At 46.4% G+C, this 17,401-nt stretch overlaps 1 protein-coding gene across 2 annotated transcripts; it reads right to left on the bottom strand.

Annotated features, from left to right (window-relative positions):
- Window positions 1-415: 415 nt before the first annotated feature.
- Window positions 416-13,379, bottom strand: LOC117757965 (sine oculis-binding protein homolog). 2 transcript variants are annotated; one of them, XM_034579209.1, is made up of 7 exons: window positions 12,955-13,379; window positions 10,140-10,269; window positions 9,648-9,842; window positions 8,328-8,479; window positions 6,982-7,077; window positions 4,864-6,837; window positions 416-2,736 (listed from the first exon to the last, which is right to left on the bottom strand). In XM_034579209.1, exons 1-6 carry the CDS (start codon window positions 13,045-13,047, stop codon window positions 4,873-4,875), a joined length of 2,631 nt encoding a protein of 876 aa, XP_034435100.1. In that variant the 5' UTR covers window positions 13,048-13,379; the 3' UTR covers window positions 416-2,736; window positions 4,864-4,872. The 2 variants fall into 2 exon arrangements, with proteins under 2 accessions (XP_034435100.1, XP_034435101.1); XM_034579210.1 differs by having other exon boundaries at window positions 4,864-6,816.
- Between the last annotated feature and the right edge of the window lie 4,022 nt (window positions 13,380-17,401).

The raw sequence follows: 17,401 nt of genomic DNA, 5'->3' as shown, positions 1-17,401 counted from the left end.
TTACCTGAGGACTAATAATTGTTTGGATGACTCCACTCCTGCACATTTGATCTGTACCCACCCTCTGTACAGCCTACACCCCCCCCCACGACCTCACATCCACCAGCCACTGGTCGAATTCCTGCCCTCTTATCTCATCCATCGGATTTACCGTCACTGCACAGTCTCGACCAACTTTCAGTATTTCAGGAATGTCGATGCACCGCATGCAGACGAGCTGCCACTAAAAATAGAAGTTTACAGGAACTAGAGAGTGAGGAGTCCTTATCTGCAGCTCCACGTCTCACTCATTGTTTGGGCCAACATTTAGATTTACCAGGGATAAGGCCAACACATCACAACAGAATAATAATAATAATAATAAAATGAGTGTAAAAAAACTGTTAGTTCTGCCAAAATAAAACACAGAAATGTCCTTGCTCTTAGAATAACTTTTATTTATTTTACTTTACAAAGAGGTTCCGCACCAAAGCTCCATGTCACTGAATCTGTATTCAAATACAAACAACCTGCGAGAACAGTGTGTTCAGACGGTGGGCGACATGTTTGACAGGGGGGGGGGGGGGGGGAGGTGAGAAAACACTTCTAATAATTTCAGGCAACAAAATCCTCTGAAACAAAAGTGTTGTTTTGGCATAACTTTGGATTGACACACACATACACACACACATATATATATATACTGTATCGGGTTAGAAATGGCAATGATCAAAATGTGCAATCAAACAAATCAATAAATGGTATTTCGATTTTTTGTTGGGGGGTGGGTGGGGGGGGCTCTGTCGTCAGGGCAGAGGACCACTTGTTGACACAGCAGCTGTTTGAATGGAGTGATGTCACCACTGACTCATACAAGCTGTTGACTAAAGTCCCCCCCACTGACATGATGATAGCGTGACCTGCGGTGAGGATGGAGGCTGGAATGAGCGGTGGGAGACGGTCACACGTGCACACGCTAACTGATTGGCATGTCGCTTTGGAATGATGGCTGGGGGTCGGCCACACTTTGGGGTTATTCTAGGAGCGGGTCGTGATGACTGTGAAACTCTACGTCCTCTCGGCATGACACGGCTGAAAAGGGCGATAACCAGGTTTTTAAAGGTAACATAATGGCAGCGTGACGTGGGGTAGAAGCTCAGTGAGTTGGCACCGGGTGCAGCGTGGTTTCCTGTGTGATGGGCCTCAGCAGTTTTTTTTCCTGTGGGGGGGGGGCTCCTGGTGTAAAGGGGCAGGTGCAAAGTTACAAAGGCAAACACTGCTCTCTAGTGGGGACACGGTATATAAACATAGACGGGAGGGGCGTTTAAGAGCTTCGGGCAACTCTGCAAAATACAATCATCAAAGGAGAAAAAACAACAACAACGAAATAAGAAATAAAGCACTTTTTTTTTTTTTGTGAAAATCTACAGATGCATCATCCATAAGTTAATATATCATCAAATAGTATCTGTGTAGGCAAGAAAACGTGAATCCTTGCAATTGGACAACTGTTGACGAAGCCTCTACTATGTGATCTATAGCTGGTTCAAATCTCATTAGTGTCCCCGAGAGTGGGGACTGTAATACTGATCGCTGCGTACGACAGCATCGGGTGATTGAGTATAACACCACATTTGGTAATATTAGAATCGTCTGATCAGAGCCAGAAAAATAAAGAGTTAAAAAAAAAACATCACCAGTTAAACTGTCATGTACCATGAACGTTCGAGACTTCTTCACGGAGCTCGGTGCTAAAAGTGATTCAAATTCTGATTTTATGGATTAAAGCTTTGGCAGATCAGGTGAATGATGAGGAGAAGGTCTGTAAAATGACACGTTTCTGTACCAGCGTCATCAGGACGACTCAAGTGTTCACAGACCAGCTCAGTTACTGTATCTCCGAGTTGGCGTCACCTCATGTGCAGTATGCTGTGTTTGCAGAGGGAGCATCCTTATGCCATTCAGCCGTCTGCCAGACTCTCTCCGCCCCAGGATGAAGTCTCAATCTCAGCAGAATATCTCTCCTCCCTTTAAGGAAGCGAGTGGAGCAGGCGATCGCTTGTGAGGAATCAAACCTCAGCACTAGAGTGTACCATTTTTAGGTTGGTGGAGCAGAGGAGGGTAAACTATATTCCTGGCCGTTGGTTAAAAAAAAAAAAAGGAAAGAAACGCTCCTGAAGTCTGAGCCCCCGTCGACCAGGTAATCCAAAACCTGGAGTGGGGAGTCAGCGTGGGATATGGGGAGAGGAACAATGTGGCTCTTTGTGCAAGCCAGGCAGAGAAAACAAACCGTTTCCCCTGGAAAGAGATCATGTTCAGGTTCCATCTGAGAAGACCACACAAGGCTGATCAGAGCTGTGTCTGCTGTGCGGAGCAAGCAGAGGAGAGGAGGAGGAGGAGGAAGAGGAGGAGGAGGAGGAGGAGGAGGAGGGAAGTGGCGCATCTGGGCAGCCACATTAACTTGTGAACGCTTTAGAAGAAGATCAGAGATGCTTCATGAACACGACATAACACACTCGAGCCAGAAATGCTCTTTGGTCCGGGACAAACTGTGTGACTGTGTCGTTTCCTCCCTCCAGAGATAATGTGGCCATCTGGACTGCTTCCTGGGCTGGCACCCTGCTGGTCTACAGGCAGGGCGGCTCTCTGGTGGGCGGACGGGCGTGAGGGAGAGGCCGGAGGGTGGTAGCACTGGTGTCGTCCACAAGGGGGCGTGGCACTGAATCTGGCACTGCCGTACAGTGTTAAACAGTGAATCTGTTCATTAGGTGGAGAGAGAGGGGGGAAAAAACAGAAAGAAAAAAGAGGGAGAACGTGGTGAGATGTTATATGTTTCCATTGCCACCATATCTTTTACCAGCCCCACCCGCCCTGGACACTCATTCCCTAATCCACCCATTCTACATAAACACTGAGAACGAGGCTTTTTAGTCATGTCAACGCTCGGATAACTGTCGCACAGGGCACCATCAAACCAAGAACATCTGGCCCCTGTCTCTCTCTCTCACACACTTACACACACACACACACGCTCGTTCAAACACATATTAAACAGACGCACACACACACAAGCATGTAAGGGCCAAACCAGGGATCTGTACTCCCTCTGTCCCATTGCGTTTTAGTTTCAAACGCTCAGCGAATACCCATGTGGTGGGATCGGATTACACGGGGCTATAAAATATCCCAAATAAAGGCCGGGAGAAACCGAGACGAAGAAAAGGGCTGTTTCCTGAGGTAAAATCCTCCACTTGGCGGCCGATTCTGTCAGAGAGGGAGATTTTCTTTTCTCTTTTTTTGTGAAAAATCAAAAAAGGAGTTTTATCCGTGGAGACAATAGAACAGGACAGAAATGTTGGGCTCAGAGCACAGAGGTGGTCAGCTAAAGTCACTCGCATGCGGCAGCCAGCTCCCATTACACACAACACAGAGCCATAAATCCGTCTGCACGACACAGGCAGCACGCTGTGATTTCATATGTATTGGTTGCTAAGGGGACGCAGGAAACCACAACAGATGACAAAGAGTAAAGTAGGGAGCGCATTTAGGGGAAGGGTATCTTGTAACACTAAAGGGTAATGTTGTACTCTCTCTATCAACGGACCTCATTTTTTAACACCATAATTAATGTGACCTCTCTGCTAGGGCCCCGAGGGCGGGATATGGCGAGTAAAGCACGCCAGGTGAAATGTAAGCCCTTTCTGTAATATCAGCAGATTAATCTCATTGCATACAGTCAAATGGTAACGTGATCTCATTATGGCAAGACACCAGCGGGCGAGGATGGCGGGAGGTGTTGCGGCCTGTTCGGACGACCAATGGGGCGGGTGGAGTCGAGAGGGGCCTTCGATTGGTGCAGAGTAAAGGAGGCATTTTCTGTTGCGCTCTAACAACAACATCTGGTTGGCAGGGGACAGGGGTGATAAGTGAAGAGGAGGAAAAAAGGGGCTGAAAAGGAAAGAAGAGAGCACAGGACTTGTAGACCAGCTGAAGCCAGAACAGGGTGTCGTTATGACACGTGTAATCGGATCACTCCGGTTCAGCCCCTGTGTTTTCTAATGAAGCCCCAGAGCTCCATCGCAGCGGAGGGCTGGCTCTCATACGCCTGACACTCATCTCTCGTCTCTGCAGTGACCTCAGAAAGATGTCTGCACTGCCTCAATTTCCATACTGTAAGAAGCTCTGACTTCGGGGTCGCATATACTCAGCCGATCTGTCTCCCTGTGGACACGCTATCCCACAACCTCAGGGTCACGGTTTTGATTCGGCAGCGGCCATCTGGCCTCCTCGAACCAAAATCCCTCCCTGCTTCTTAAACAGACGCCCACATAACTTAATTGTAGAAAAACAAGGCAGCCATACAAACAAAGCGTCATGACTGTCAGGTTGTGGTGAAGTGATTGGCTTTCACAGTGACTCTCACTGGCTGTGCCCTCCATCTCCTTCCCGCTGTTGTAACCTTAGAGCAATGAGGAGTGCCAGGTTACTGGGATTCTCTCTTTATGGCGCCATGCTGTTCAGTGACCACGTGCATACTGTGAGACCTGTGATTAAGCTTGCCCTGTGTATGTGTGATTTTTCTTTTTGTATGCTCACATTTTTCCAGACCCGGGTTAAATGGCATTTAAAAATGATTTAATCTGTGTGGGATACTACTTGGGTGGGGTTTGCCACACAGAACAAAGTCAACCCTTAAATTTATCTGGAAATCTCAAAGAAATGCTCTGGTGCTGTAAAACCCATGGGATGCTTGTGCGGAAGTTTGAATACGATAAGGAGGCACAGAAGTTCTGGTCCTTGACCATATATGATACCAGATATAATAACACTTAGTCAAAGCAAAGCTATCTATACATGGCCTCGCCTTGTAATATAATCTCTCACCTCCATCCTCTATTTATTCTGATCACGGATTCGTAAGCATCGCCTCTTCAGAGCTGGCTCCATGTCTCCAGCACTGGGCATATTAGCAGGGCTCCGCAGGCTGCCCTTGTCCCTGAGTTTGGGCAAGAGCAGAGGGGTGGTGGTCCCACCTGTCTTTGGCGCTGTGGGAAGGGCATAGGCATGGTCCTCATCAGGAACATGGGGGTCCTCTCCTACTTCCCCGACTACAGCTAGGGGCTCTTCTGACTGAGCGACTGGGCCCTCAACCCGCACCGGGCCAACAGAGCACTTGTTCTCTTTGATGGCCTCCAGCTCGCTGATCATGGGGTCAGGGGGTGGCACTGGTATTCTCTGTGGTTGGGAGGAGTCTGGACTGGAGGGCGTGGACGATGAGGACATACCATTTAGACAGTGGTCCTGAGATTTTAAGGCAGAGGATGTGATTTCATTCTGATAGCTGCTCCCCGTGGGGCTGGGCGGGGTGTGTGAAGGTGGAGTGTGGGAGTCCTGGTGGTGGTAGACAGTGTCATGTGAAGGGGACTCTGGTAGCGGAGGGGTGGGTCTGATGATGTTGTGGAACCCTGATCTGGTACCCTGCCCAGTCCCTGACTCCCCCAGCCCTGATAGGTCCACCACTCCATTGGCACTGGGCTCCAGCTTCACTTGGGCCCTATGAAGAACCCTTTGGATGACTTGTCGCTCTGACTGCTGCTGCTTATAGTCTGTCAGCACCTCCGACCCTGCAGCTGAGCACAGAGATTCGTTGTACTGCACTCTGGGAGAGGATGCTCCACTGTTGAGTGTGGATGCTGGGGATGGGAATGGCCTCTCCAGTTTAACCCAATCTGTGTCCCTCGTGTGGGGATCGCTTGGGGAGGGGAGACCCTGAGTTAAGGTTCCACCCAACTTGTTTGCTACCAATCTACTCTCTGCTTCAAGGATCCCTGGGGATGGCAGCCTGGTAACCCTAGATCTACCCCTGTCTGCACCCTCTGGCACAGGTTGGATAACTCCACCGTGACTTGGAGGTTCCGGGGTTGAATTCGACGGGTATGGAATGGGAATAGGAATAGGTATGGGAACAGGTAGGGGAACAATGATGGGATAAGGGACCAGGACAGTGGCCTGTGGCAGAAGAGGGCCAAAATTGGGATAACCAAAGTTCATCATGTGAGGCATTGGGATGGGACCTCTTGGCATCATATTCAGAGGAGGGGAGTGCAAGCCAGGGAAGTAGGCTCCTGGAAAAGGGTGCATCATTCCAGGAGGATTAATGGAAGAGGAGTTGGGAGGCTGCAGGTGTGGAGAGTGAGGAGGTCTGTGGATGGGGCTAGAGGGGGGGCCTGGGTGTCTGGGGGCATTGGCATGGGGGCTTTTCAGGCCCTGAGCATGAAGAGGAGGTCTGATGAAGGGGATGGGGATTTGAGGCACTGGTTGATGGTCCAGATGGGAGCGAGGATGAGGCAGATGACCAAGTTGAGCAGGGTGGGGTGACACCTCCATGGCAGGCAGATGTGGAGGGGGCTGGATGGGTCTCTCCAACGTCCTTAGCCCAGAGACAGGGACCTTGGAGGAAGAAGAGGAAGAAGAAGAAGAGGAGGAGGATGCCTCTGAGGAGGAGATGGAGGCGGATTCTGCTGATCCATGCATTAGCGCAGGTCCTTTAGGGGAGAGGTTTCTATGACGGGCTTCCCCTATACTGTTGCTGCTGTTCCAAGAGTCAGGAGTGAGTAACTTCTGCCCGCTGACACCGCCCCCGCCGCCGTCCGCCCTGCCCTCCTGACTGGGCCTGCTCGGGCTGGAGCTGGTGAGAGCTGCACGGGCTTCTCTGTAGAAAACATCCATCTTGTACTGATTCAGACACTTGGTGCTGCAGAACTGGAGTCGTTCCTCACCGGATCCGAAGTCCAGGTACTCTTTCGTGTGACGGACGTGCTTGCACCAGTCACACACCTGCGGCACAGGGGAGAGAGACTGTGGGGGGTCATTTAAATGACAGATCTAGCAGAAAGACTCACATTTTTCCAGCATGCCTGTACAGTTATTTTAACTTCATAGCATACATATATTAATACTTTACTCTGGAAAACAAAAGATACATTGATAAAGTCCTCTTACTCTGACATTGCTGTTTATTTTCAACACCAGTCTGGGCGAGTCCTCTGTATGTTGGTGCTGAGGGGATCTCTCACCGTGGAGGTCTTCATCTCTGGCCTGACAGGAGAAAAACCGCAGCGTGACACACATGGCAAGCACTGTGAGGCAGGTTGTCAGACCCCCTACTTGTGATGCATTCAATCTCAAATTCACGATGTTGCAATACTGGGAATTTTCTGCGGTTATTAAAACCAAATCAAATTTTGAGCTTCTTGCATAACAAGTTCAAAAAATAGCTTTTAATAAATCGGCCTGTCGTGGAGGTTTGAACTTCACGGGTGGCACCAAACCCTCAGGGTCAGCACAACAATCACCGTGTTGTGAAACAGATACGACTCTACAACCGAGCGGGGAGATAATGCAGGTGATGTATTGTCATATTATTAATGGCCCTGCCAGCATTAATGTAGGAAATTCCTCTTGATTCATGTAAGCTGATACGCTTTGGATCTGAGTGCTCCCACATCTCTGTGACCCATTGAGTCGTGTTGAGTTACGAAACATGAGGCAGCTGAAGGTAAGGTATGCACTGAAAATGGACACCTCGCCCCAGGCCTCCTGGCCTTCCTCTCAGACAAGCAGTAACAAGCCAACGGCAACGCTCTCCTCCCCACCTATAATAAAAAAACTGGAGGGCTTGTTGCACGCAGTTTGCTCAGCACTCAATTTTTGTTACTGCCGTCATGTGAATAAAACCCACCACAGTATAAATGATGGCGAGGGTGAAAGGCGATAGGGCCGCATGTCAACCCACACCAAAGAGGGTATAGCCATGTTGTAAGGGAAGCTGAAAAATCATGGCAATGTGCATCGGAGCGGTTCTCCAGACCAGAGCCACTTAACGGCCGGCCCCTCCTCCATTAACGCGAAACTGATACTAAGTGTCCACTACAAACTTTGACCTCCCTCCCACCATTCTTATACGGGCTCCTTCATAATAACTAAAAAGTGTGTTCTCACAGATCCCCCTCCCCACTTTCTTAAATTCCTGTAAATTAATCCATCTGCTATGACCTCACAAGATCAGGAGTATCACTTTCTCAAGGTCTGTTTACCTGCCAGCAACCACTTGATGCTTGGGTGTCTTGTGTACGTAAAGTGACACAGCTGGCAGAAACTCTCCCAGTATAACACCACCTATATGTGCATGTATATGCTTGAATTTCAACATAAACAAGCTATAGATCATTCATCATCATATAGATCCCAGGGTTTGCATGTCACCAGCGAGGGACCAAGCCGGTTCAATTCCTGTGACCCCACCCCCGCTGTGATGTTGTGGATACATTTTTCTGTTTACCACTAACCTTGTTGCGTTTGAAGTAGGCCCGTCTGCAGGCGGCGAAGCACTTCTCACTGCAGAAGCTCTTGAGCTCCGAGCCCATACAGAGAGAGTAGCGCTTCACACCTTCCTTCTGGCACCAGACGCACACAATCTGTACATTCTGTACATCTTCCACTGCAGGAGGAGAATCACAGGAGAGGAGGGAAACCAGTAAGTTACTATTTACAAAGGTACAAGCACACAACTTTGATAAGAGCCTGGGACAAGTGTGAGGGTTAAAAGATCGAATCAGGGTGTTGGTTAAAGAGGATTTCAACATCTCACCAGGACTCCAGGACCAGTGAGACATGTTTGCTTAGAAACTGATGCTAAAGTCAATTATCTGATGAAGTATATGTTTGAATAATACGACTTCTTCTATTTTATGCATTTATTTACATTTTATATGAAATGTTTATTTTCTTGATTCAAGTTCTACATATTTGGTTGTATTTGGGTTTTCTTTTTATTTATAGTTATTCATAATAAAGTTTATAGTTAAACTGTCAAATATCAAGCCTCAACTACATTTCTTTAAAAACATCTCAGGAATCATTGCCAATTTAAAAAATATAGCTATCAGCTGATGTCTCTGTATGGGACAGATTTTACTCCCTGATGTAGGTTTCAGCATCAACCCCCATTAATCCTTAATGGTTCGACTCTAATCTGCAGGGCAGTTTGTCGGTAAATGGAAAGTGATATGAGATATTTTCCATTGTTTTGATTTAGGAACTCCAGCAAGCTGAAAATTAAACTATGGTTCAAGAGTCGACCTTGTCAGGTTTACTTGAGGATATTTACATCCATGCTGCACACACAGATATTCCAGTGGTGCAATTCACTGTCAAGGTCACAGTTCTACATTGGATGTAAACACCTTCAAATTAAAGGATAAATGTCGGCAAGTCTTGCTCATTGAGACGGTGTATAAATTACAGACAGAATATAAAGATGGACGACGCGTCTCAACTTCCTCTCACTATCCAGAAATAAAGCCAAAAGATTCCGCGTACGCTCGCTGCCGTCTTGCCCATTTAGAGCCAGAGACCGATCAAAGAGTCAGTCTCAGCAGAAACGTGAATACTTGAACATACATCGGTGTGATGAGATCTATGTCGCGTCCAATAACGTACAGGATGCCATGTAGATATACTGCAGCCAGCCACTAGGGGATGACCAAGATGCTTTGGCTTCACTTTAGGGAAGCTGTCATGTCATCCATCTTTATATAGAGCTTGTGATACAAACACTTCCAGAATTTCCAATGATCTAATCTGTATCTCTCCATGTGTGGTCATACCTGCTGATGGCTTTATGAGGGGGACGATTACAGGCGCACTCTTGTGCTCTTTGGGGGTGGTCAGGGTTGAACATGTTGATGAAGAGGAGGGTGAAGATGAGGGCACACTGGAGGACTCTCTCTCTCCACTCTTCATGGCCAGGACTGAATGGCCGACTTTGGCGTCCAGGCCCTTTAGTTTTGGCAACGAGTTTTCTGAAAGACATAAACACGATACACCACCACGTTGTAAATAAATCCAGTGTGCGGCAAACGTGATACTGTAATAACTTCGACACCTGTGACAATGCCCTACTCTGATTTTTAGTACAAACGCGTTGAGAAACAATAGATGTACTTGAATGAATGAAATTTGAGAGGTTGCATCTGGGGTCTAGCGAATTTCAAAAAGTGACTCAATGTCTGTGAAAAACAAAACTTGCAAAACCTGTTTGTGAGTGTGAATTCAAGATGTCTCAGTTCCAACAGTGAACCGTCGACCCCTGCCCTCACCTTTCAGCACAGACACATGCTGACGCCTCTCTCTGTAGTTCCTGATCTCATTGGCCTCGGAGTCCCTGAGATCCACCTTGTCGTATCCGTACCATCCCAGCAGCTCGTTCATGGTGCTTTCTGCAAACGTCTGCGGGAGAAAAAAAAAACGACCAAAAGAGAAATCACTGATTAAGGTTCCATGTAAATTGATAGGGTAACTGAGCCTTAGCCTGCCTGCAAATGGGAAATTGTGAGCGTAAATCTCTGGGGTTTGTTAGTGGAACTTTTTATCCTATGTTAAACATAATCAGACCTTCCCACTCTGAATCAATGCGAGGGATTCTTTCTCAGCGCCGGCCCTGTCTGAGAAATGAATACGGGCACAGTGGAGTACAGTGTGACACTTTTTCCATGATGTATTCGAGTTGTTTACTCTTGCTAAATCTGAGACGGAAAGGTTTAAAACCTAACACCAGTGTGAAATCTATGAATCATCCTTTGTTTATCTATTTTAATTGGAAAAAAGAGGGAGAAAAGAAAACTGTTCCCCGCAGATGGGATGTGTGGTCTCTCTCTCTCTCTCTCTCTCTCTCTCTCTCTCTCTCTCTCTCTCTCTCTCTCTCTCTCTCTCTCTCTTTCACTCTCTTTTTTTTTATTACGACCAGATGAAAACAAAACACAAAGGTCCTCTCTCTTTATCCACCCACCTCTCTCTGTGGCTTTGGGAGAACCGGATTGGAGGAGAAACCTGATCCGGAATGGGCAGAAATCAGAGCGGGACACCCTACACCGCAGCGAGGTCCCACGGTTCTCGGAAATGCCCCACTCCTCTCCCTTCTTCTCTCTCCAGTGTCCACCACTCTCTCCCTCTCTCTTTTCCAGCTTTCCCCCGTCCCTCCCCTTTTCCTTGCTTTTTCTCCCCTCTGCCACCCCCCCACACCGTCTCCCATCTTCGCCATCCTCCCCTCCGCCCCTGCACCTTCCAGCCCTGACACCCGACACAGCACCGCCTCTCAGGTTTCACCCTTTTCCAGCACAGCCAGTCTGCTGAGGCGGTGGCGGTGGTGTGTGTTGCAGTGCAGTGTAGTATACTGGCTGCACATTCTTTCCCCCTGCTTTCCTCACTCCGACCTCTGCTCTGCACCGGGGCCTCAAGAAGAAATGGATCTCTTTGCTCACTTTCTGCTGTGTGTGTGCGTCTGGAAGAGTGTGTGGGTTGAGTGCAAGCGGTGGTATCATGTCCAGCTAAATATGCCTAACGATGATTAAAGTTGGGTATCCGGTGTCCGGTGCTGTGCTCGGGTCTGACGTGGAGGGAGTAGGTCCGAATTTGGTGTTGAAACAGATGTATTACAGAGACAACACCAGGCTGGACCTCAGCTGAGCGAGAAATCAGTTCGACTCCCTCGCCTTGGTTTGACTTTTTTTAAAGGTGCACATCTGTAGGACTTTACTCCACAAACATGCATGTTTCCCATCAGGCTTAATCTGGGAATTGTGGCGTTCCCCAGAGGGCCAACATACATGACAACTTTATATGCATATACATCTCACTGTCATTTAGCCTTTTCTGTTTTCTTGTTAACCAAAGACAGGCCATTTTCTTTTTCTCTTCACCCACCCCTCCACTTCCCACAATGTTGTTTTTGTTTCTTTTTGGCAGTTCAGACAAACATCTGCTTTGTGAGAGTGACAAGCCATATCCCAAACCACAGAGAGAGTTGCAGCCAAAGGCAACAAACTGGGGCCGACCCTGAGATTCAGCCCAGGCAGGCTTACATCAAGCGGGGATAGCGTTTCACGTGTTTTGATTAAAATTAGTTAAGTTGTAACTCTACACCTCCCCTGGATATCAAACGATACAGTCCAAACCACTTATACAAAAAAAGAGCACATTTCCTCTCTCACGAAAAAGGCTACAATCTCCCCCCCTTCTCGCAAAAAAAAAAAAAGAAAAGCTGCTTGTCTTTTTATATTTCTCAGCTCCTGCTTGAAGGAGCCTCAGATATCCCTTTACCACCACAGTCACAGTCTCAAATAGGCAGCGTCCAAACCCAAACAAAGCAGACAATCCATGGATTAGTTTCCATGCAGTAATGGGCTCATAATGGTGGGGGGGAGAGATGTCTGTTCCTGAGGTTTAACTTGTGCAGAGGCAACAAGCGGAGGAGATTGTCTTAAAGGTCACATCATTAGTGAACAGTCATATTATGAGACTTTTCATGTGCATCCCGAGGGAAGAAAAAAGCCAGATAGGACATTAGTGTTTTTCCTGAGGAAGGCTATTTAAAGGATATAAATGCCCCCTCTCTTATGGGAGGCATGAGGGCAAAGCTCTGTGGTCCAGCAAGTGTGCGCACCCGCAGGAGCTGGAGAAGAAGAAGAAGAAGAAGAAGAAGAAGAAGAAGAAGAAGAAGAAGAAGAAGTGACGCACATCTGGATCTGGACATCAAGAGTTTGCGCGTCCGGCCACAGCTGGCCTGACATGGCGTCATGAAGAGGACAACCTACTCATCTTCACTGGCTAACATCTGTAATTAAAACGCCCCGATCTCCCTGAGGGCGCGTTTATGTCTGGCACTTTCAGTTTAGACTAATAATAAAGATTTATTATACTAAGTTTATTGTCCCAATGCGTAAACTTGCGTAAACTCCCAGTGCGTTATGGTTGCTTAGGTCTACATGAAATACACAAGGGGGGCATTCATTAAAAACAAACATAGCATGTGTCTGATTATTCCCAGCAGTGATTTGTGAGCAATGAATAAGTTTCGTGCGTAAAAAGTTACCAAACACGTCAAAAAACATGCGTCTCACTGGACTTGACTCTCACCTTCATCTCCTGGTTGATCTCCCTCTTTACGGGGTGCGCGGGTTTCCTGCTGCGTTTATTTTCCGGTGGTCTCCCTTTCTCCATCTCTGGCATAGTCCCGGTGTGGCTGGATCCGATCCGGATCAGTGTTGGGTGTCAGCTGGAGCTGGTTTAGCGGAGCAGTGGGTCAGAGTGAAAGCTGTCACTCCCGGTGACAGCGGCTGTCATTCCCGGTCGTCTGAGTCCTTCATCTGGGGCTTCGCACCATCCGAGTCCACTGAACATGCGTGCGCTCCGGGCTGGAGGCTCCGCCGCCGAACAATCTCCACTCTCTCCTCTCCACCGCCGTCAAGCTCCAACCGGCACCTAACACATGTGTTCCGGCCAGCACTTTCAAAGTAAACCCTCCTTGAGTCTGAGTGTTACAGGGTCTATCCCGAAGATAGAAATCTAAGAAACAACAACTTCATCAAGGAACATTCATAATAGAATAAATCAAAACTGAATCACAAAGTATGTTAAGAAAAGAAGCAAAAACTATAGTGGCCATCCAGTGTGATGGACTCAACTTAAGTTTTTAACTTTTGTTGACAATTTATTTATCTCAATAATCTCTGCTTGGATTACCACGACACTTGCTGGAAGGATGTGGGTCAGGAAAGAACCCATTGAATTTTGTGGCCGATTTGGATCAGGGGGCAGATTGTTATATAAAATAGCAAGATAGGGTCTTTGTCAACATTTAAATTGATTATTCAGAGAATAATTGAATAATATTCATGGTTTTTGAGGGACTGAAATCTATATTATGACACTAAAGCCCAGATAGATGCTCTTTACCATGAGAAGGTAAATAAAATATAATAACAAAAGGCTTGAGTGTAATAAAATCAAATATACACTAAAAAGAACATCTACCATGAAAATGCCCTTGTCCAGAAACAAATCATTGACTTCAACAAAGAGCCTCAAAGTTTCTGAAAGTGTGGAGGAAAGAAACAAGTCGTCAAAGAAGTTGTCACACGTCAACAAAGGTCTGTCATGAGAAGGACTGAGCCACAAGCCACATAATCACTACTCGTCTAACTCTAACGTCAACGACTTAACAACCTAATAACACAAAACATTAAGATTCTCTAAAAAGAATATGTGAGGTTCAACAAAAATCTCCTTGCAAAATCCCTTGAAAGTGGCTCAGGAGGTAGAGTGGATCATCCACTAACAAGAAGGTCTGCGGTTCGATGCCAGTCTCCCCCATTCCAAGTACAAGACACTGAACCCAGAACTGTCGCTGACGGTTGTGCTGCTAGTGTGTGATGAAGAGTCCTGCACTGTACCAACGTGTGTGTGAAAGGGTGAGTGGCAAAACTGTAAAGTTCTTTGAGTGGTCATCAAAACTAGAAAACGATATATGAATACAGACCATGAACCCCACTTAGGAGACATGGAGTCTGTCCCTGATTGGACAAGTTGTCCCTAATTAACTGTTCTTTGGTCTGAAGTTTGTCCCCAAATGATGACTATGACACACCCACGTTTCCAGCTTTTATTCTGACATCTAAATCCTGCAGCTATCGGTGCATGTCCTGCTCTGTGCGAGTAACTTGACGCTGCCCTCGGTGGACAGGGAAGGGAGGGCCCTCTGATTTGGTGTAACCCAAAACCTGGCGCCCACCCCTCCCAAATCTCAACAGATACATTTCATAAGGAATGCAAAGACTGTGTTTTATCTGAGGGGACACAAGTACAAACACTGTCTGTAAACTCTTGTCTTAAATAAAGAGATGAAAAGAGCGCTGTGAGCTAAACGACACCACAGCAGAATGTTTGGGGCTTTTCTCAAATGGCATCTGTTTGATCACTGTCTGTGAGTGTGTGTATGTGTGTGTCTGTCTGCGTGTCTGACATTGTGTGTGCGTGTGTGTGTGTGTGTGCAAAACAAACACCTGAAATGTCCACATTTGGCCCCGAGCTCAAGTCCCACATGCCTACAGGCCGTTTACATAAGGAGGTGTGTGTGTACAGTGTGTGTGTGTGTGTGTGTGTGTGTGGTGTGTGTGTGTGTGTGTGTGTGTGTGTGGTGTGTGTGTGTGTGTGTGTGTATACAGTATGTGTGTGTGTGGTCCAGGTATTACTTATGCTGTGGTAACTTAAATCTGTTTACACATTTTGGGGACCTTAAGGGGATCAAAAGCAGGTCCCCAGCAGTGAATCATTACATTTTAAGATGAAGACATGTTTTAAGGTTTAGGTTAATGTTAGGTTTTTGGTTAAGGTTCGGTTAGGCTCGGTTTAGGTTAAGGTTAGGATAATGGTTAGGATTAGGAAAGTTAGAATAAGGTTAGAATAAGTTACCAAGAAATCAGTATAAGCCAATGTCCTCTGAAGTCATGGAGACACAACCGTGTGCGTGTGTGTGTGTGTGTGTGTGTGTGTGTGTGTGTGTGTGTGTGTGTTTAAACATAAACATTTGTCCCATGCTTATTCCTGATGGTAAAGGCCATGAGGATTTGTTACAGTATCACGTTTCTCCGCTGGTGATGACAAGATGGACACCGGTTGATTTCAGAAATATAAACACACACTAATGTCTTTTCGGACAGATTTTATCCAGTTTTACTCTAGTATCATAAATCAAGTGTATGAATGTGGGTCCTAAACACCAAACACACAGGGCAGCTGGGTTTGGATGTCAGGCCCCTCTCCTGCAGGACTCTCACTTGGTCATCCAGCCCTCAACAGAGAGACAGACAGGTAGACAGACACTGGAGCTGTCTCAGGGCCTCTCTCTCTCTCTCTCTCTTCTCTCTCTCTCGTCTCTCTCTCTCTCTCTCTCTCTCTCTCTCTCTCTCCTCCCTGTCTCTCTCTCTCCTCCCTGTCTCCGGCCTTCCCTCCCTCGGCCTGCCCCGGTTGGAGGAATCCAGGGACCACGCTCGTGTAAACAGAAACCCGAGCCGGAGCGCCGGGCTTGGGTTTCGCCCCCTCGTAGACCCGCTGATGATACCTGATCCGGGTCGGCTTTGGGAACAGGGCTTATCTGATGCCTCACAAAAGGCCCCCTCTCTCCGGCTCTCCATAACAGCTCACATCTGGTGCCTCTGCAGGGAGCCCCGTCCCTTTGGGCTCCTCTGAGGGGGTGAGGGCGAGGATAAGACCGTCTCACTGCTCCCCTCACAAATCCACTTACGCCAGTGACGGAGGATGGAGACAGTACTTAAAGGGCTACAGTTACAATCCCCAACATCTGGAGCCAATCATAAAAATTGGCCACTTTGCGTATCATTACTTGTATTATTGTCCACAGACACATGATTACAGTGAACGCATCCTGCAGTTAGGAGGGTGACTGAAAATGTTGCTGTCTGTCCTCAGCATTAGAAGAGACACAGTGTGAGACCCTCTGTGGTTCACAGTGGCGTGTGGTCACCATAGGGGGGCGATGTCCACTCGTACAGTTTTGAATAGCTGTCACTGAATATAGCTCGGTGTTTTCCCTGCATCAGATTACATGCAAAAATAGTCATCATGATCAGGGTGTGCGTGTGAGGGTTTCTAGCTCAGAACAATAAACTGACCTGTAACATAGGAAACTATTTCAATGTCATTTGCCTTTTCAATGTCATTTGCATTTTACCTTAGAATAAACAAGTAAGCTAAGTAATTAGATATGGTACAAATGGCACAGACTCCAACTATGATACAAACTAAGGTCTATGAAAGTTATAAAACATTTATCTTAGGGAATCTTATGTTAGGCTGAACTCACAACAAATAATCTTAATTTTTCAGGGTATTAAGGATTTTTTAGCACTTTGGCCCAAGGCAACAAATAATAATAATAACTTTATTTGTATAGCACTTATCTAAACAAGTTACTTAGTGCTTCAGAAAAAATCCATGGCAAGAAAGGCATAATAACATAATAAGGTCAAGACCTTAAGATTTATAGAGAAACCCAACAGTTCTCAAAGTTGGGTTAAAGGGTGTGAGACAAGTTTCAAAATCATTATATAAACCAACATTGATAAACCAATGTAAAGCAGACAGTAAATAGTATTTTGACCCATTAAATGTATATATACAAACAACATCATAACATACAATCAAAATATAAAACAAGTCATTCAATTGTAAGCATACGTTGCTGCAGTGTATTTCCCTTTCACCTTTTCATCTTGTGTTGTTGCAATGTGTTCGTGTATTTATGTAAAAGGAGATTATTACAAGTTTTAACAAATGGATATGAAACTAAATATCCTGTCGTCACACAGAATAATTGTCAATTGTGTATTTAATTCCTAATTATTATTTATAGCTTCATTTATATAATAAGAATCCTTAAGATGCTGATCATTGGATATAGGCCAAGTATATACTTTGAACAGCAGCAATTATAAACTAATAATTTCTTAGAGACTCTGAATGTCCAATAAAAAACAAATACATAACTTTTTCTCATTTTATTACC

The sequence above is a fragment of the Hippoglossus hippoglossus genome, chromosome 24 (genome assembly GCF_009819705.1).
Source record: "Hippoglossus hippoglossus isolate fHipHip1 chromosome 24, fHipHip1.pri, whole genome shotgun sequence".
NCBI lineage: Eukaryota > Metazoa > Chordata > Actinopteri > Pleuronectiformes > Pleuronectidae > Hippoglossus > Hippoglossus hippoglossus.
This window is presented reverse-complemented; position numbering and strand designations above follow the sequence as displayed.

What these genes read in the sequence shown, in the direction of transcription:
- LOC117757965 (XM_034579209.1), bottom strand. Translation starts at nt 13,047, where the DNA reads ATGCCAGAGATGGAGAAAGGGAGACCACCGGAAAATAAACGCAGCAGG. An exon ending in CCTACTTCAAACGCAACAAG is followed by an intron (nt 7,078 to 8,327) that starts GTTAGTGGTAAA and finishes TTCTCCTGTCAG; the next exon opens with GCCAGAGATGAAGACCTCCA. An exon ending in AAATAAACAGCAATGTCAGA is followed by an intron (nt 6,838 to 6,981) that starts GTAAGAGGACTT and finishes GACCCCCCACAG; the next exon opens with TCTCTCTCCCCTGTGCCGCA.